This window comes from Ranitomeya imitator, chromosome 9, assembly GCF_032444005.1.
Source record: "Ranitomeya imitator isolate aRanImi1 chromosome 9, aRanImi1.pri, whole genome shotgun sequence".
Taxonomy (NCBI): domain Eukaryota; kingdom Metazoa; phylum Chordata; class Amphibia; order Anura; family Dendrobatidae; genus Ranitomeya; species Ranitomeya imitator.
Window position 1 is genome coordinate 49,953,970 of NC_091290.1, and position 20,656 is coordinate 49,974,625.

A 20,656-nucleotide genomic window follows, 5' to 3' on the forward strand; every position below is an offset into this window, starting at 1 on the left:
TATCTTTGTCTTTCACCTGCAAAAAGTAATTCTTATGGTCAGCCGGGTGCTCTGCATCTCTCTCTCCTGTAGAGTGTCAGCTCTTATGATCAGTGGGGTCCTCTCTCTCTCACTTGTAAAGTGTAAGATCTTATGTTCAGTGGGGTTCTCTCTCTCCAATCATCCATGTACATTTTCACAGCAATTACAAGCTTTCCTGTATTGACATTAGTGCAAACTTATTCACAGAGAGTCACATTTTTTAAAAAAGTTGGTGAATTAATATTTCAAAAGATCAATTTACTCGTATGTCTACTCTGGACTGGTATGATGAACCACTGGCAAACACTCATTATACATTACCAATCATTTTTAATCTGTACTACCCAAATATTTTAATACTGCATTTCAGCCCACTGCCTTTAATTTCTCTGACAAAATTCCAACCATATCCATATAACTTATCCATATCGCTCGTGAGCATCTCAGAAAGCTGAATTGTGTCACTATAAGAGTCCAGTATCTTGTTCAGTGTGTTACCACATGTTCCTGACAATCACAGAAATCGAAAAAAATTTCTCAAAGAAAAGTGAAGGAATGAACTTCTACTGCTTTAGCGTTTCCTAAGATTCTAACATTGGTAAGATGTTTAACTACTTCTGGATTCCCCATCGACTATAAATGTCCAGGTGATCTACACTTTATTCTGCACTGATGTAAGGCATCAATGCTGTATAAGCAGCTTGCACAAGATTGTGCAGTGTGTGGGTGGTGAGTTGACTGTCAGAGACAGCCAGACTCCCCATATAAAAGATAAGCATGGTTTGTTACAATTAGAGATGGACAAACCCAAACAATAAAGTCAGGAATCCTTACCATACTCTTGAGCATGGACACCGATCACAGACTTCACCAGGATTTTTGACAACCAGCCAATCTAAAGCAGACAGCTTGGGGCTGGTATTCTCGGGCTGGTAAGGGGCCATGGATATTGCCATTCCAACCTAAAAAATAGCAGTCTGTAGCTGCCCTTAAATGGTGTATGTATTAGATGCACCAGTTTTGGCGCTTGCCGTGTGGCTGTGGCAAATGGGGTTCATATTTGTGGGGCTGATGTCACCTTTGTATTATCCGGTGACATCAAGCCCAAGGTTCAGTAATAGAGAGGTGTCTATAAGACGCCTATCCATTACTAATCCTATAGTTATAATGTAAAAAAACACACAGCCAGAATAAAGTCCTTTATTTGAAATAAAAAAACAAACTTACTTGTTTATTTAAAAATAATAAGCACAGTTATACTCACCATTCTTGGACCTGTAGAAGCATCTGACTGATGCAAAATGGCCTTTATCCAGGATTTTACCCACTGAACTCAATCCATATGTTGTTCTATAACCAGCCTTGCTTAAGCTGACAGCTAAGAGCTGCAGTGCAAAAAAATACATGGGAATCCATACCAGTTTTGTTTAACTATTTATTTAGAGCGCAGGCGTTGGCTGATGAATACTCCCACCAACTGTCGCCTGCTGTTGCTGTTATTAGTGGCAACAGGCATAGGTTGATCAGAGTAGCAGTCCTTTCAGCCAGTGCCAGTGACTGGAGGTAAACTTTTTATCTCCGATCTCAACTGACAGCGTGGGAGCCATGGCTCTCTTACTGGCGGTTGTGATTTTACCACCGATCAGAGGCAGCGTTTGCCACACTGTCATGCACATGACAGAATGGCAAACATTGAATCTTTGGGCCCCTTATTGAAATGAAAGGGGTCCTAGTTCAGGTACTGTTCTGGAACTTTTTTTTAACTGTACTGGCAAACCCGCCGGACCTGTACATCCACGGGTACGACCATCACTAGTTACCATATTTCCTTTTCCAGTCTATATACAGAAGCTGAACCAGAGCTTTTAGCATACAGATTATGAACCACTGTCAGTGCCTCCTCCTCCGGACCCAGTGATCAGGTTATCGCTGGGTGTATGGAGGGAGCTTTTGCTGCTGAATCTTAGCTAATATATCAGCAACAGTTACAAGAGAAATCACCAAAAACAGAGTGTATTAATATGTTAAAATGTCCCTCCAAAAGGTCCTCATGGGGGGCACAGTATATCAAATAAATGAAAAAAAAATGAAATTGGAAAAAAATGCAAATAAAAATTAAGTAAGTAAAAAAGTGATACTGATACTGCCAGTCTGAATTGCCGTTTCTAGTCCCATCCCTTTCAAAAATATGCCCAATATAAAAAAAACTATTTCTAAAGAAATAGGAATGCAATTTCAAATGTTTTCAGCTGTCCTTTTTGGTTGTCAAAAGGAATAAAAATGTAAAATGGACATGGATATAGTATTTATCTTTACACTCTTCCCCAATATCAGCAACTAAAATTGTGAAATATTGTGAAAAAGAGGCAAATATTATTTGAATGTCCAAAGAGAAAACATTTTAGCGCCATGAAATGCGCATGTACTATAAAAATGTGCCTGGTCAGGAACTGGTTAACCAGCTGTCATTTTTGACAAATATGAATAAATAGCCCCAATTTTTTCCAGTAAAACAATGATTGCAAATGATTGCATATTGATTTGTATAGTTTAATGACATACACATATACAAGGAGTGATAAGCATTAGAAAGCAAGTAACAGCATAAAGCTTTTTGCAAGAAATGCTGGACGTCCATATCGATTTGTATGACCTTCACATGCTTCCTTCTATCCAGCATCAGTCTATGGGGTAGCAGTAAGAATACATTAGAAGGGAAATCATTAGGGAATTTTTGTCAAGTTGACTACTCAAAAAGCATTCTATTGCTGTCTTGCTCTCTGGTTTCTCGTTCATCTTCTTCTTCGTCTAGAGATGGATTGGTATTTCTGATTTACTTGCTGTGAATCTTGAGTTTCATCGGATGTCACTGGTTCACAGGTCGCTACTGAACAGCCACAGCGAACCACATCTTGGTAATAGTGGGTTATGCGCTGACCATTGGCACATAGCAATTCTATTTGTCTTTCAGCCACCTCCAGTTCTGTGCAGCAGGAACACTTGTGATCCATTCCTTGTGATTCCATTGAGTACCTGAAAAGTCACATACACAATGTTATTACAGTCAGATAGCCACATAATTACCACTGGTAGGCTTTGTTTCACGATTACCAGTCCATCAGCCAAGACAGTAGTTTGTGGCTGCTATACTAGAGCAGAAGAACCAACTCTTACCTGAAAGCATCCATGGTTCATCTTTTGATTAGCCGGCATGGTGGGCCATCAAAATTGTGACATGGTCCACATGCAACACTGCACCAGGCCAACTAATAAAAAGATGAGCCGCAGACATCATCAGGTAAGAGGTGGTTCTCCCACTCCCTTACAGCAGCAACAGACCACTGTCATGGCTGATGGACTGGGACAAGTGAATCGACTGGCACTAACTCTAGTAGGCTTCCAATTAGTTGTAGAGGTGGGGCAGCGATTTAGACACCAGAAACTAAATACAGACCTCTTGGACTATAATTGCCACATGCATTCTGCATCCACCCATATGGTTCTACTGTATTTAATATTCTCCTTTAGGAGTAATAGGGTCCAACAAAAAAATAATTCTGTATGATATTTAAGGTATATGGAAGTATAGTAGGGACTCATTAAACTACACTGTGACATAATAAAGTCATGTCATTTGAGCCTTATGGGGAATCTGTTACCAGGATTTTGCTGCTCTGTTTGAAAGCAGCATAATGTAAGGGCAGAGACCCTGATTCTAGCGCTGTATCACTTACTTTACTGAGTGCTGCAGTTTTGATTACTACGCGTTGCAGATCTACCAGTTTTCTGAATGCTGTGCATTATATAGCTCCTCCCACACCACTGATTGGCAGCTTTCTGTGTGCACTGTGCATAGACAGAAATCTGCTGCACATTTTTCCTGTCTGTACCTGCCTATAGGGAGGCGCGGCCAGATCCTGCAGGAATTTAACTCTGCTGTGTCCTGCAGGGTTTGGTTTCCCCATCTCATGCCCTGCCAGCAGGGTATATATTAGGCTGCTCCTCCTCATGTTCCCAGACTGAACTAAGGTGGCCATCTCCAGCATTCAGTTGAGTGTTTTTGTCTCATTTCTCCAGTTTCTGACCCGGCTTGTTTACCCGTTCTGTTTGACCTTTCCACTCCTGACCTCGGCTTAGTTTCAGCAATCGCTGCTGCCTGCATTGACCTCAGACTATCTGACTATGCTTCTGTCTTCACTCCTCTTTGCTCTGCTTTACTGCTTTAACCCATGGGTCAGCTGCTGGAGGCCAGGGAACTGCCCTGGAGTGACACCTGATGACTACCTTCAACCAAGTCTATCCTCACCACCATAAGCTCTATCCAAAACCAGGTAGATACTTAATCATGCCCTTGAATTTTAAGCCCAACCAATGGTCCAGTGGGTCCAAACCCACCGCCATCACACAGGGTCTCTCTGTCCATTTTGCCGTATTGAGATTAAATAGCAAAAATCTAATGACGGATTCCCTTTGCACCGATTATTTGTTATGCTGGCAAATCAGATATGTTGCTGCTACATACAGCTAACATATTTTTTTTTATAGGGAAGCAAAATAAAAATTCCAAAAAATGATATATGTATATATGAATCTATACTACTTGGAGGTCTTTTACATTTTTTAAGAAAGACAATTCATTACAAATTCCTGGAATAGTGATCACGTGCATACAAATATTGTCTCTAATATTCATGTCTTAACTTATAGGAGATTCTGGTTTGGATATTATCCTAAGTCATGTGACAAGGTTCGATAAAGGGTCAACATTGACTTGTGGGATTGCTACCTTCTAAATGGTGGCGCTAGAGTTCTAGCTCTCTTCCTCTCTGAAGAGACAATTTGCATAATTAACGTATATGGTAATCTATGTCTGTATCATGGTCATGTCACTTACATTGATGTTCCCATACAAGGTCCTCCGCAGAATGTGAGCTCCACCTCAACTTCGCAGTCACCTTCTTTCAGTACAGTTACGTTCTTTCTAGAGCTGCAGTTTTCAACCACTGGTTTTTCTACTATCTGAACTTCTACAAATGAAATAGAAATGGGAATTATAGGCAGAAATTCACTAGCCATTCTCATTCTTACGGTACTATCGATTGTGACTCTTGATTTGGACTACTGTATACTGTTGTGTGGTTAGGATTTTTTAAGGAGTTTTGTAGGTTTTACAATATAAATTGTCTCAAGATGTGATCAGATCAACATGTCGTTATATGCTATACTGTATGTGCTTCGTTATTTTACTTGCCTGTCTCATATGTGCATGTCTGACAGCAGCCATCTTCGTCATATTTAACTGTGCCCTATGGGAAAAAAGGGAAAAATACATTTTTTAAAATCTTGTCTATGACTACGTATTCATAACAACAAATAGCTATCTCAAAGTTTTGTGAAATAAGTTAAAGGGGTCTTTGTGTTACGAAAAGCTACTAGTGTGATCCCAATAGTAGTTAAGGTCTGTATCAAAAAATAGGAATAAGGGTGGCACTCACCGTCCCGGTGAAATGTCCTTTATTTGGAATCACATTAAAAAACAGAGGCAGGAGAGTCTTGTGTCAGACGACGGCTGCTATGCGCTACTACAGGTCTATTTTCTGAGACAGACTTTGCCATTGTTGTTTCTTGTATGGGTTGGCACCCAGGATCCCTGAGAAGGTACACTCTAAACTCCCCCGCTACAATTTGTAGAACGGTGCTCTAGCTACGTGTTCATAGTAGTTAAGGTGATGGCTATTCCAATGTCATCAGACTGCCATTTAATTGCAGTAGCTATATAAAAATGTGTGCTCCTCCTTTTGACACTTTTTAAAAATGATGGTCCTTCAAAAAATGGTCATCAAAAAATGCGTGTCTGAAAATCTGAACCCTGGTGATAAGTGTCATATTTTTGACTACCACCAAGGATTGGCTATTAATGTTAAATTCTTCTTTAATTCTAGCAAACTCATAGCTATAGAGATATAGGAGAAATGCTGATGATACCATTGTTGTCCATTTCTCGCCAACCCTACATGAAAAGTGAAGAACGGAAGCCACCAGGCACAAAGGCTAGGTGAGCATTTTTCTTAATATGAGATGCTCTTAAAATATTTTAATTTGGGAATCCAGAAAGAGTCAGGATACAATAAAATACATGTACAATATGTTACACACCTAACATACAATTACAACTTCCAATACATATGGATTGCAACATTGCATGTAAATGACCTTACCTCGGTGCATTTGGAGATATCCAGCTCTTGGCAAACTTTCTTCACTTTAGTCAAAACAGGTATACCATCTTCCTCATCACACTCATAATAGCTGCAAGTGCTGCCTTCAGGACGATAAGTGTCTCCAATCTAATAATACAAAAAAAGTTTGCAATGGGGTAAATACTGGTAAATTAAAAATATCTACTCACTTGGTGTTGGTACTGTATGGCAGCTATTGCTTCTGTGGTGTTACGCGGAGCTATGGGGCTTTGCCTTGCCGCATTGGTGTTGTGGGGAATCTGGGTCGCTCTCCTTGCTGTTGCGAAATCATTTTGGCGTTGGCTGCCTTATGGCACCTCACATTTAAGGTTAGGGATCCAATAAGATGCTCTTCATGATATGGCAGTAGGCATCATAAATTCTAATCTTAAAGTTAACTAAGAACCTCGTGATCAGTTTTGTAAATTTTTGCTTAACCACAATAGATGCATGTGCATGTTTTGGATTTGCTGTCCAGGTCTCCTTTCTATACTTTTTCAAAAAAAGATACTAAGAGATCTATTCACTAAGGTGTTTACGCCAGAAGTCTCAGAAGCTGAACCAAAATAGTGGGACTTTTGCCATTAACACAATAGTCCAGGCCAGCTATGCTAATCTGGCAGCATCCGTTGGTCAAATTCATGGAAAGTTAAGCCACTTTAGTAGAGTAGCTTACACCAGACATGTACTCTAGCCTTCGATTGGGGTATATTTCTGGCAATAGTCATGCACCAGTTCAGAGAAGAACCTCATTCATTAAGAGGAGTGAGCCTCGTAATGGATTAGGCACATCGTAGTCCATCGAGCCCTTCCACTAAGATTTTCATGCACAACACAAGTCTTAATGAATTAGCCCCCAGATGCTTATAACTTAATAGGACATTCTAGTTATAATTCTTGTTCAGCATACATTCGTTCTAGGCTTGATATTTTTCACGTACCTGGATTAGAATTTGTGAGTCTTCCTCTCCACTTTCTCCCTTTTGGGTAATCTCTGTATTCTCTTCACTCTCTACGTTCTTTTTCTTCATGGTACATTGCTTGGGTACGCATTCACCACAGCACTCGCCTTCCTTTTCAGCATATTGAAAGCCCTAGATGAAAAAGCCATCAAAGCAAACTTTTAAAGTAAATGTCATCTTTTGAAAGAGATGCAAGAGCAAAATAAAGCTGAACTTTTGTGTAAGTTCTCGAAATCAACATATATCTCATATATTGTACATATTCCATTTATTAAACTGGATTTGGGTAAAAATGGGAAAATTGTAGGGGTCCTGATTGTTTATCTCTACTTTAATGGTCGCAGTTATTAATGGCACTTTATGGATGCATTAGTCACCTTGTGATTTGTTGGATAGTATGGTGGCTGGTACATTGGTTAGAACTGATGGACCTTTTGTCTGAACGTATGGTGTGGAGCCTACTATGCAATGCCAGTCTCTGCTGTGCATATACCATAATAATACAGTATATTTACTCACCTTCTCGCAGGCCTTGTCACAGACAAGCTCCTCACATTTTACTGCATAGAAACCAGATTCATCTTTTTCACCCTTGGAGCACTCACATTTCTGACATGCATTCTTATCTTGTGGGATGGTGGATCCAGGCTGTGCAAAAATACAAAATTCAGGTCAAGAAAATAGTCCTAATGTTGTGTTACTATTGGCGAACCCTTACAGAGGGAATTTAGGCTGCATTCATACCAGTTTCCAAGCTCAGACACTTGTACAAATCACCCACAAAGACCAAACTTTGGTTAAAAGTAAAATAAATAAATGTCCTGGAAACATAAAAATGTGAACAATGCCCAGCTTAGGTCTTCAACACTATGCCGAATTGTTCCCAGAACATTAATAGAAAGATATAGTTGTTGTACGTTTTTGATGTATGCAAACCTTATAGATGGTATTGTCTGCTACACAGACATCATCAGGTTCTGGAAAGGAAAAAAAAAAATAAAGATTGTTCAAATAAATGATCTCCCATATTTTCCAAATTTAGTAAAAAGTAAATAGGTCCCTATCATATTGCATAATTTTCACTTATAGATTTTGCAATATTAAAAGGAGCATTTCATCATACAAAATACAGGACATTTTGTACTGTATTGTTCATACTTTTCACAATTTGAACTTCGAAGTGTAGGTATAAAAAAAAAATGTTGCAACCTGGAAATCACCATAAAGTAGGCTTTCTGCCACTAATTTATAACATTCCTAATATTTAAAAGTTAACTGTACTTTCAAGTAACTTTTTATATCCGTAATGTCTGTCATGCATATATGTACATGAGGAATAACTCTATTTCTGCCCATTATAAGACTTGTATTTCCAACAATTTTCCCCTATGTAGGCTCTATCTCGAAATTTGCAATTGACTCTGAGCTAGTGGGAGGAGACTAGTTTTTATAATGTCTCACATACACAGCACACAGAGACAGCTTCCTGCTCATCTTCCGTGGAAAGCAGACAGAATGAAGCAGGAGCAGCATGAGGGAAATTATGCAGCAATGCTGAATGAAGGTCAATTCAGCTCTGGGGTGAAATAAAAGACTTGTTAGAAAGCTCAGCACAATCTGCCTATGTCTCCCTCTTCCTGTTTCATCACTCTGCTCCTCACTCCTCGTCCTGTCCATAGAGTATGGTAGAAAATGTAACTCGACATCACAGTGAGCTAGCAATCAATCTTTTCTGAGCAAAACTGAGATGAGCTGGTTTTTCAGAGTGAATTTTGAGCTCAAGAAGTAAGTGGAGAGGCAGAAGTGGCTCATAAGTGGAGAAAGAAGCAGAATTCACTAGTAAGATATATTATAAAGTTGCTTATATCCACCCTTACTAAATCAGTGATCACTGTTCATTCATCATTATAGTCAATTCAGCGTGCTCCTATCTACAGTCCCCTGAGGAGCTCACATGGGAGAGGGCGAAACACTTAGGGACAGCACAAGAACACTGGGACAAGTGACCAGATATGATCAGACAAACGACCAGATAAGTGAGCCATTATGGTGGTTTTCTGCAAGTTAATTCACTGCATTATGAACCATGACTTGAATACTATGGTATCAGGCTGCCCTGTTGTTGGATATGTGGACACTAAGCCTAAGATGAATGGGATTCTGTGGCTTATTCAGCAAGCTATTTTTCCGCAATAGCGCGGTATCATCTTGTCACCAATTTAGGGCACCGTGATTAATGATGCACTGATATTGATGCTGATTCATCCAATATATTTTTTTGTGATATTAATGATGATCTCAACATTTAGTGAGACCCTAATGATATTGGGCTATGTCATGGTCATTGTGATATTAACGCAGTTAGTCTCTATCTAACCTAATATTTTTTCACTGGCCTAAGCATTTAGGGTGACTTTATTTCAATCACCAAATCATCAAAAAATTCTTTTTTGAGACCAGAGTTTGATATCTGTGATATGTAATGATATTTATTGTATTCTTCCTGCAATTTTTTACAGCTTTGTTCTAGTTAGATAGAGCTGTGTGTGAATGGTGTTGGGTTTGGGCATGAGTAGTTGGTAGGGATTTTTGAGGGTTAGGAGGGACAGCCGACGAGGAGTGGGGGCGCCATATCGATTTTAGGGTGCCAACCTCCACTGTCAGGAAGGGCGAGTCTATTAGGAGCCCCTCAGGGTCACTCTAGGAATTTTCACCCTCATTTTGTATAATTTTTGACCCCATTGGGCAACTTTACCCAGTCCTGGTGTTGGTAATTTATAATATTTTTTCTTTTGAAATTTTTTTGAGTAGTATTTTAATGCATATTTAATAAAAAGTATCTTTTAAGGGTTTTTTTTAACTCTGCCAACATGCCTTGTGTAGTAAATGGAATTAATATCTAATTTTATCTAAAATTTTAGTCATGTTTTTACTGTCTTTCATGATAAATAGTAAAAAGTAAAACAGTACTTACCACATGAGATACTGGCACAACAAGCACCAGGAGGCATATGTGACACCACACGATATCCTGTACCACAGTTTGGCATTAGACATTCACAAGGTCCACATGCTGCAAAGGATACAAACATGTTCTCAATACACGTTTAGATAAAAGTTAGCATTTAGAGGTTTTTTACAGCTATCTTAGTGTCTTAATTTCTTAGTGTCGAATTTACTAGCCACCGTTGATCACATGGAATGAAATTTCTATAGTGTTTTTGACTTTTTATGAAGACTTTGCCTAAATCTATGGTGAGGACTATTAAAACAAACTTCCTACTGTATAAGGAAAGTGTTAGTATTTTTAACCAGATCATGTCCTAAGTAACACACTCATATAAGCCACTATATTCAAGAACAGTAATTTGAAACAAATAAAATAAATGTGTCTTCCTAATTAATTTTGATTTCATAACATCTTCTTCCGACTGGTTGTGATGTTGTATTTGGTCAAAACAGCCAGAGTAGTGATTTGCAGAATCTAATAATAATAATAATAATAATAATAATATTTTTATCTGCAGGTCAACCCAATATCTGCAGGTTAATAGAGTTTTTGATGATGTCAGGTTACCCTTAAGGACAACATTACTTCAGGTCCTCTATTCCTGGCCAAATTGAGGGGCCTAACCAGGAGAACACTATTACGACAAGCACTATGGCTAGCAGTAACATACAGTATGGATGCTGTGGCTGGGATTTTTATATTGGCACTGTGGATGATACTTGTATTGTGGATTTACATATTACTTAGTCTTCTTATGAGAAGATACAAGTTATCAGTTAGAATAAAATTAATTAAATTCAGGTTAACGCTATATATTTTTTTGCAGTGTGTGACATTGATAGGAGGGACCCAACTTACCAAATTTTATTTAAGCACATACAACCGATAGTCATTTCATTTGTCTGTGAGCCTACAGAATTTTATCATGCATTAAAATTTCAATTCATAGTGGTATTCAGGTAATGTCAGGTTATTAGGTTTGTACTTACTGGATTCTGTTGATGTTTCAGGTTCATAACTTGTACCACTTGAATGAGTAGTAGGTCTCCTGCTTGGTCTAGTCATTGAAGGTTTAGTACTGCTGACATCCTTTATTGAAGTCAATTCTCCTGAGGTGGGTTCAGGTTCTTTTGTGGAACATTCCCCTAAAGACCATTCCACATCACATTCGCTGCTACAAACTGCGTGGAATTCACAGCCTTCATGATCTTTTATTTTGTAAATATGTTCACCTGAAACATATAAATTGTAAAGCATTTAGATTGTAAAAAGTGCAAACACATTACATTTAATTTTTCTAGCTTTACTATGTAGGTAGACCTAAAAAAGGATGGATATAAATTAAAGTGATGTTTCCAGTAGGCTATATATATCGACCTATGCAGAAAGCGGTCTTGAAAAGACCATTTGTAAAGAGATACTGTTCTAGTGCAAATAAAAGGCAAAAAATGGATGGTAGATTGCTGAATTTTCCAGATTAACCCAGGTCTAGATGTTAATTTGGATAATTTTACCATGCATTAAATGTAAATTAATAAAGTGGAATAAAAAAGTAAACGCAATCCTAAATGTCATTATGTATAGAAGCAAATAAAAACAAATACTTTATGGCAATTAAAATATTCAGTCTTACCTGGATAATATATTTCATCGTTCACTTTGCAGAAACAGCCTGTTGTGCTGTGAGGTTGTGAAGTTGAGGTTTCAGATGTGTGGTCTGATGAGACAGTTGTTGTAAAATCTTCTGAGATACCACTGGTTGTTGAAGCAACTGTGGTGGGATGAGCTGTTGTACCAGAGGTTGATTTCTCAGCTGATGAGGTTTGAACAGGTGTTGTGCCTGTAGATGGTTGTTCACCAGTTGTAGACTGTTCTCCAGAGGTTGGTCCCTCAGATGAGGTTTCACCAGGTGTCGTGCCTTTGGTTGGTTGCTCACCAGTTGTTGAATGCTCACCAGAGGTTGGTCTCTCAGATGAGGTTTGACCAGGTGTCGTGCCTTTGGTTGGTTGCTCACCAGTTGTTGAATGCTCACCAGAGGTTGATCTCTCAGATGAGGTTTGACCAGGTGTCGTGCCTTTGGTTGGTTGTTCACCAGTTGTTGAATGCTCACCAGAGGTTGGTCTCTCAGATGATGCTTGACCAGGTGTCGTGCCTTTGGTTGGTTGCTCACCAGTTGTTGAATGCTCACCAGAGGTTGGTCTCTCAGATGAGGTTTGACCAGGTGTCGTGCCTTTGGTTGGTTGTTCACCAGTTGTTGAATGCTCACCAGAGGTTGGTCTCTCAGATGATGCTTGACCAGGTGTCGTGCCTTTGGTTGGTTGCTCACCAGTTGTTGAATGCTCACCAGAGGTTGGTCTCTCAGATGAGGTTTGACCAGGTGTCGTGCCTTTGGTTGGTTGCTCACCAGTTGTTGACTGTTCACCAGAGGTTGGTCTCTCAGATGACGCTTGACCAGGTGTCGTGCCTTTGGTTGGTTGCTCACCAGTTGTTGACTGTTCTCCAGAGGTTGGTTTCTCAGATGAGATTTGACCAGGTGTCGTGCCTTTGGTTGGTTGCTCACGAGTTGTTGACTGTTCTCCAGAGGTTGGTCTCTCAGATGAGGTTTGACCAGGTGTCGTGCCTTTGGTTGGTTGCTCACCAGTTGTTGACTGTTCACCAGAGGTTGGTCTCTCAGATGATGCTTGACCAGGTGTTGTGCCTTTGGTTGGTTGCTCACCAGTTGTTGACTGTTCTCCAGAGGTTGGTTTCTCAGATGAGGTTTGACCAGGTGTCGTGCCTTTGGTTGGTTGCTCACCAGTTGTTGACTGTTCACCAGAGGTTGGTCTCTCAGATGAGGTTTGACCAGGTGTTGTGCCTTTGGTTGGTTGCTCACCAGTTGTTGTCTGTTCACCAGAGGTTGGTCTCTCAGATGACGCTTGACCAGGTGTCGTGCCTTTGGTTGGTTGTTCACCAGTTGTTGACTGTTCACCAGAGGTTGGTCTTTCAGATGATGCTTGACCAGGTGTCGTGCCTTTGGTTGGTTGCTCACCAGTTGTTGACTGTTCTCCAGAGGTTGGTCTCTCAGATGAGGTTTGACCAGGTGTCGTGCCTTTGGTTGGTTGCTCACCAGTTGTTGGCTGTTCACCAGAGGTTGGTCTCTCAGATGACGCTTGACCAGGTGTCGTGCCTTTGGTTGGTTGCTCTCCAGTTGTTGACTGTTCTCCAGAGGTTGGTCTCTCAGATGAGGTTTGACCAGGTGTTGTGCCTTTGGTTGGTTGCTCACCAGTTGTTGACTGTTCTCCAGAGGTTGGTCTCTCAGATGAGGTTTGACCAGGTGTCGTGCCTTTGGTTGGTTGCTCACCAGTTGTTGGCTGTTCACCAGAGGTTGGTCTCTCAGATGACGCTTGACCAGGTGTCGTGCCTTTGGTTGGTTGTTCACCAGTTGTTGACTGTTCACCAGAGGTTGGTCTTTCAGATGATGCTTGACCAGGTGTCGTGCCTTTGGTTGGTTGCTCACCAGTTGTTGACTGTTCTCCAGAGGTTGGTCTCTCAGATGAGGTTTGACCAGGTGTCGTGCCTTTGGTTGGTTGCTCACCAGATGTTGGCTGTTCACCAGAGGTTGGTCTCTCAGATGACGCTTGACCAGGTGTCGTGCCTTTGGTTGGTTGCTCTCCAGTTGTTGACTGTTCTCCAGAGGTTGGTTTCTCAGATGAGGTTTGACCAGGTGTCGTGCCTTTGGTTGGTTGCTCACCAGTTGTTGACTGTTCTCCAGAGGTTGGTCTCTCAGATGAGGTTTGACCAGGTGTTGTGCCTTTGGTTGGTTGCTCACCAGTTGTTGACTGTTCTCCAGAGGTTGGTCTCTCAGATGAGGTTTGACCAGGTGTCGTGCCTTTGGTTGGTTGCTCACCAGTTGTTGGCTGTTCACCAGAGGTTGGTCTCTCAGATGACGCTTGACCAGGTGTCGTGCCTTTGGTTGGTTGCTCTCCAGTTGTTGACTGTTCTCCAGAGGTTGGTTTCTCAGATGAGGTTTGACCAGGTGTCGTGCCTTTGGTTGGTTGCTCACCAGTTGTTGACTGTTCTCCAGAGGTTGGTCTCTCAGATGAGGTTTGACCAGGTGTTGTGCCTTTGGTTGGTTGCTCACCAGTTGTTGACTGTTCTCCAGAGGTTGGTCTCTCAGATGAGGTTTGACCAGGTGTCGTGCCTTTGGTTGGTTGCTCACCAGTTGTTGGCTGTTCACCAGAGGTTGGTCTCTCAGATGACGCTTGACCAGGTGTCGTGCCTTTGGTTGGTTGCTCTCCAGTTGTTGACTGTTCTCCAGAGGTTGGTTTCTCAGATGAGGTTTGACCAGGTGTCGTGCCTTTGGTTGGTTGCTCACCAGTTGTTGACTGCTCTCCAGAGGTTGGTCTCTCAGATGAGGTTTGACCAGGTGTCGTGCCTTTGGTTGGTTGCTCACCAGTTGTTGGCTGTTCTCCAGAGGTTGGTCTCTCAGATGACACTTGACCAGGTGTCGTGCCTTTGGTTGGTTGCTCTCCAGTTGTTGACTGTTCACCAGAGGTTGGTCTCTCAGATGATGTTTGACCAGGTGTTGTGCCTTTGGTTGGTTGCTCACCAGTTGTTGAATGCTCACCAGAGGTTGGTCTCTCAGATGAGGTTTGACCAGGTGTCGTGCCTTTGGTTGGTTGCTCACCAGTTGTTGACTGTTCTCCAGAGGTTGGTTTCTCAGATGAGGTTTGACCAGGTGTCGTGCCTTTGGTTGGTTGCTCACCAGTTGTTGACTGTTCTCCAGAGGTTGGTCTCTCAGATGAGGTTTGACCAGGTGTCGTGCCTTTGGTTGGTTGCTCACCAGTTGTTGGCTGTTCACCAGAGGTTGGTCTCTCAGATGACGCTTGACCAGGTGTCGTGCCTTTGGTTGGTTGCTCTCCAGTTGTTGACTGTTCTCCAGAGGTTGGTTTCTCAGATGAGGTTTGACCAGGTGTCGTGCCTTTGGTTGGTTGCTCACCAGTTGTTGACTGTTCTTCAGAGGTTGGTCTCTCAGATGAGGTTTGACCAGGTGTCGTGCCTTTGGTTGGTTGCTCACCAGCTGTTGGCTGTTCTCCAGAGGTTGGTCTCTCAGATGACGCTTGACCAGGTGTCGTGCCTTTGGTTGGTTGCTCTCCAGTTGTTGACTGTTCACCAGAGGTTGGTCTCTCAGATGATGTTTGACCAGGTGTTGTGCCTTTGGTTGGTTGCTCACCAGTTGTTGACTGTTCTCCAGAGGTTGGTTTCTCAGATGAGGTTTGACCAGGTGTCGTGCCTTTGGTTGGTTGCTCAACAGTTGTTGACTGTTCTCCAGAGGTTGGTCTCTCAGATGAGGTTTGACCAGGTGTCGTGCCTTTGGTTGGTTGTTCACCAGTTGTTGACTGTTCACCAGAGGTTGGTCTCTCAGATGATGCTTGACCAGGTGTCGTGCCTTTGGTTGGTTGCTCACCAGTTGTTGAATGCTCACCAGAGGTTGGTCTCTCAGATGAGGTTTGACCAGGAGTCGTGCCTTTGGTTGGTTGCTCACCAGTTGTTGAATGCTCACCAGAGGTTGGTCTCTCAGATGAGGTTTGACCAGGTGTCGTGCCTTTGGTTGGTTGCTCACCAGTTGTTGACTGTTCACCAGAGGTTGGTCTCTCAGTTGAGGTTTGACCAGGTGTCGTGCCTTTGGTTGGTTGCTCACCAGTTGTTGAATGCTCACCAGAGGTTGGTCTCTCAGATGAGGTTTGACCAGGAGTCGTGCCTTTGGTTGGTTGCTCTCCAGTTGTTGACTGTTCTCCAGAGGTTGGTCTCTCAGATGACGCTTGACCAAGTGTCGTGCCTTTGGTTGGTTGCTCACCAGTTGTTGAATGCTCAGCAGAGGTTGGTCTCTCAGATGAGGTTTGACCAGGTGTTGTGCCTTTGGTTGGCTGCTCACCAGTTGTTGACTGCTCTCCAGAGGTTGGTCTCTCAGATGAGGTTTGACCAGGTGTTGTGCCTTTGGTTGGTTGCTCACCAGTTGTTGACTGTTCTTCAGAGGTTGGTCTCTCAGAAGATGAGGGTTGGCTAGTTGTTGCTCCAATAGATTGTTGTTCCTCAGCAGTTGGTTTCTCAGAGGAAGACTTTTGACTCGATGTTGTGACTATGGTTGGTTGTTCATCAGAGGTTGTTCTCTCAGGTGATGAGGTTTGAACAGATGTTGTACCTTTGTTTGGATGTTCACCAGTTGTTGGTCTCTCAGATGATGAGGTTTGACCAGTTGTTTTGATTGTAATTGGTTGTTCACCACTTGTTGGCTGTTTAACAGTTGTTGGTCTTTCAGATGAGGAGGTTTGGCCAGATGTGCCTGTGGTTGGTTTTTCACCAGATGTTTGTCCTTCAGAAGGAGAGGTCTGACCAGGTGTTGTGCCTATTATTGGTTGCTCTCCAGTTGTTGGTCTCTGAGAAAATGTTGGCTGACCTGTTGTAGATTCACCAGAACTGTGTGAAGCAGCTTCTGTTACTGATGTTGTTAAGGGACTTTCTGTAACTTTACTAGATGAGGGTGAAGTAGGGTAAGGTGTTGGTTCTCCACAAACTTCAATAAACCTTTTAGAACAGCATTCAATTCTGATTTCATAGTCAAGACATTCTTTTATTTCTCCTGATTGCTCATTGTTTTTACAAACCAATCCTTCTTTTAAATTACATGTTGCCTTTTGTCCAATTTTTTCATAACTTGAATATGGATATTGAGCAGCTTTGCATTCAATTTTATTTTCAACTTCGTCATTTTCACAAACTTCAGTTCCCAGAGATCTCAACTTTTCAGAATTTTCAATGTCTTCACCACTGATGTCTGGTGAAGGTTTACCTGTGTTAAGCCATTTTGTCCAGCGACATTCATTCTGTCTGAATTTCTCACAGCTAGTAGACGTAGCAGAGGTTGGAGAAGTAGTTTCTGTTTTTGTTGTAGAAGATGTTGTTGGAGTCGATGAAACACCTGTGCTACTGGTTGGAGATTTTGTATCACTAGGTGATGGAGATTCAGTGCTAACTGGTGGTGTAGATTCTTCTGATGTAAATTCAGTTTTGCTTGTTGAGCTTGTTGTAGCTAATGTAGTTTTGGGTGTTTCTTTATCGCAGACCTCTGCACAACATTCAAACCGTATTCTATAATTATAGCATTTTTCTTTCTTTTTCTGGTCTCTATTCAAACAGCTCAATCCATTTTTCAGGTCACAAATCATTTTTTGTTGATTGCCTGATACTACTTCACCTTCTTTATTGATAGCCTCACATTCAATGTTGTGCTTAGCTTCATGTTGATCGCAAATCTGAAGTCCTTTAGCGGTTATATCTTCAGCATTTTCTGCATCTCCTCCATCACTTTTTGAACTCGGAGAATTGTTGTCATACCATGATGTCCAGCGGCATTCCATTTTTTTTATACAACTTGTTGTTGGCGATGTTGTGGCAGATGTCACTTCAGATGAGGCAGGACTTGGAGAAGAGGGTACTTCAGTATTACTGCCTGATGTAGTTTCAGAGGAAGTGTCAGGTACTTTAGTGGCAGTAACTGATGTTGAATGTGGTAAAGTTTCTGATGAAGGCTGGGTTACAGAAACAGTTGTTGTTACACTTGTGACTTCAGTAGATGAAGGTGTTGTGGATTCACCGCAAGTTTTCACAAAGTTCTCAGAACAGCATTCATATCTTATACTGTAGTCATGGCAGATTTCTCCAGACTGATCTTGATTCTTACAATTCAAGCCATCTTTCACATTACAAGTAGTTATTTGGGCTAGATATTGTTCTGATGCTGTTTCAGAATGTTGTTCATCTTTACACTCAATTTGATTTTGAACTTCACCCTGCTTACAAATTTCCTGTCCTACAGATTTTATTTTATCAGAATTTTCATTTTCTTCACCATTAAATTCTATAGATGGCTTATTTTCATTATACCACTGAGTCCACCTACATTCTAGTGCTCGTTCATTGTTACAGTCCTTTAGAGAAGTCAAAGTAGGTTCAGTAAATGAGCTTGTGGTAGCACTAGATGATTGAGTTGTTACAGGGCTTGATTTGGTGGATGTTACATCTGATTCACAATATGATTCACAACACCAAACTCTTATTCTGTAATTATGACACTTTTCTCCTTTTTTCTGATCTTTATTCTTGCAAGTTAATCCACTGTTCAGGGCACAGGCTAGTAATTGTTGATTATTAGCAATTGTTTCTCCTTCTTCATCTATAGCGTCGCATTCTATGTTATGTTCCACTTCTTCATTTTTACATATCTCATATCCTTTTGATTTGACAATTTCTGGACTTTCACTGTCTCCACCATCATTTTCATCTGTAGGCTTATTTATATCATACCAAGAAGTCCAGCGGCATTCCATTTTGTATATGCATGTTGCTGTTGTTGATGTGGTTGTAACTTCAGATGACGTTGATGTTGATGGAGGGGATGTGCTTTCTGATGGGGAAGATATATCAGGCTTTTCGGTAGATGATATACCTGTAGACCCAGGTTCAGGTGGTGTTGTGGTAGATATCCCATGAGTTGTAATTTCACCAGGAATAGTTGTAGGTTCAGTAATTTCAGTTGTTGATATTGTAGGTGTTGGCACAGCGTCACAAACTTCTTCACAGCACAAAACCCTTACTCTGTAGTTATGACATTTTGCTTTGCCTACTTGGTCTCTGTTTTTACAGCTAACGCCATCCTTCAAACTGCAATTAAATTTTTGATTATTATTAATAATGGGTACACCTTTATTGTCTATTGCTTCACATTCAACTTTGTCTTCAACTCCCCCGGTTTTACAAACTTCCCTGCCATCAGACTTAATCATTGATATGCTTTCAGCATCTCCACCATCACTTTTTAGGTTAGGCATATTATCGTCAAACCATTCTGTCCAGAGACATTCCATGTTATATACACAGAGAGTTGGTAGTGATGGTGTGACTTCAATAGATGGTTTTTCAGTTGTTAATGGTGTGGAAGGTGTTGATGATGGAGGTCTTGTAGAAACTTGTGAAGGTTCTGATTTTTGACTAGTTGTCCCTTGAGTTGTCGTTTCAATACTGGTGGTTCCTGGTTCTGTAGTTTCAGTTGTTATTACTTCAGGAGTTTCACAAACTTTTTGACAACATTCTATTCGTATTTGATAGTTATAACACTTTACTTTATTACTTTGATCTCTGTTATTACATTTTAGCCCATCTTTCAGATCACAACTGAATTTTTGATTGTTATTAGCAATAGCAAGTCCTTTTTCATTTATAGCTTCACATTCAATCTTGTTTTCAACTTCCTGATTTGTACAAACTTCATAACCTTTCATTTTAATGTCATCGATTTTTTCAGTGTCTCCTCCATCACTTTTGGTATTGCGTTCATTACTATCATACCATGGAGTCCAACGACATTCCATCTTGTACACACAACGTGTTGTTGGAGAGGGTGTAGGAATCTTTGTGGTCTCTTTTGATTTGGATGTTTTGTCAGTCACTGGGCTAGATGTCGCAGGTGTACCTGATGATGTGGTTGATGGAAATTTTGAGGGTTCTGGCTGTTGTGTGGTTGTTTCACCACTTGTTCTAGGTGTTGATGTTTCTGAAGGCGTCATTTCAGATGATGTTGCTGTGTCAGTTGGATGGGATGTTTCAGAAGAAGTAGAACTTGTACTGGGGGTTTGTGATGTTACCTGAACAGGCGAAGATGTTGGCTGTTCTTTAGTTGCGGGAGACGAATGTTCTATTGAAACAGAACTTGTCTGAGATGATGTCTGTTCTGTACTTGTTGATGAAGATGTAGCTGTGCATTCACTGTATTTACAACATTCTATTCTCATTTCATAATTGTAGCACATTTCTGGATTTTTGCTATTAAGGCAAATTAGGCCAGTTCTTCGACTGCATGTTACATCCTGTCCTAAATCTTTAAGGTCTACGTCAGGGTAATCTTTTGCTCTACATTGCACATTCCTTGGACTTTTACACAGTTTGTGACCTTGGCTCTCAATATCCGTAAAACGTTCAAAATCTCCTTCATTATTTTCTGGTTTGCCTACATCATACCACTCTGACCAAGTACAATCATGTGCCTCAACACAAGCAGTGGGCGAAACTGAAAAATATGATAAAAAGTGGGAGAACTAGTTACAATTAAATATACCCAGATACGGTAAATATAATGAGAAAATATTTGCTACATTTCCTAAAATCTTTTAAACAGTGCAAGATGGATAAATTAAAAGATACTGCACTATGGAAAGGTTGCAGTACATGCAAACAATACAGATTGGGTAAATAAGTATATCTTAGCATAGTAGAAAGTAATACACATCAATCACTTCTACAGTTTATATAAGGCTTAACTATGGATTCAAAGCAAAATTAGTTTATAGTTTCTATGCCAATTTTGCAGTTAATAAAACTAACTTAAAAAA

The 20,656-nt window shown here is 40.9% G+C and overlaps 1 protein-coding gene across 2 annotated transcripts in view; it reads right to left on the reverse strand.

Moving 5' to 3' along the window:
• Nucleotides 1-2,550: 2,550 nt before the first annotated feature.
• Nucleotides 2,551-20,656, reverse strand: part of LOC138649088 (mucin-5AC-like) — a 41,105-nt gene continuing 22,999 nt past the window's right edge. The window contains exons 33-43 of one of the 2 annotated variants that reach the window (XM_069739222.1): nucleotides 16,092-20,334; nucleotides 11,866-16,013; nucleotides 11,222-11,464; nucleotides 10,197-10,295; nucleotides 8,159-8,199; nucleotides 7,742-7,870; nucleotides 7,202-7,354; nucleotides 6,240-6,368; nucleotides 5,273-5,327; nucleotides 4,916-5,048; nucleotides 2,551-3,054 (exon numbers count right to left, since the gene is read on the reverse strand). In XM_069739222.1, coding sequence (XP_069595323.1) covers nucleotides 2,814-3,054; nucleotides 4,916-5,048; nucleotides 5,273-5,327; nucleotides 6,240-6,368; nucleotides 7,202-7,354; nucleotides 7,742-7,870; nucleotides 8,159-8,199; nucleotides 10,197-10,295; nucleotides 11,222-11,464; nucleotides 11,866-16,013; nucleotides 16,092-20,334 — 9,614 coding nt within the window. In that variant the 3' untranslated portion in view covers nucleotides 2,551-2,813. Of the gene's footprint in view, nucleotides 3,055-4,915; nucleotides 5,049-5,272; nucleotides 5,328-6,239; nucleotides 6,369-7,201; nucleotides 7,355-7,741; nucleotides 7,871-8,158; nucleotides 8,200-10,196; nucleotides 10,296-11,221; nucleotides 11,465-11,865; nucleotides 20,335-20,656 lie in introns of both variants that reach the window. The other variant, XM_069739221.1, reaches the window with a different exon arrangement.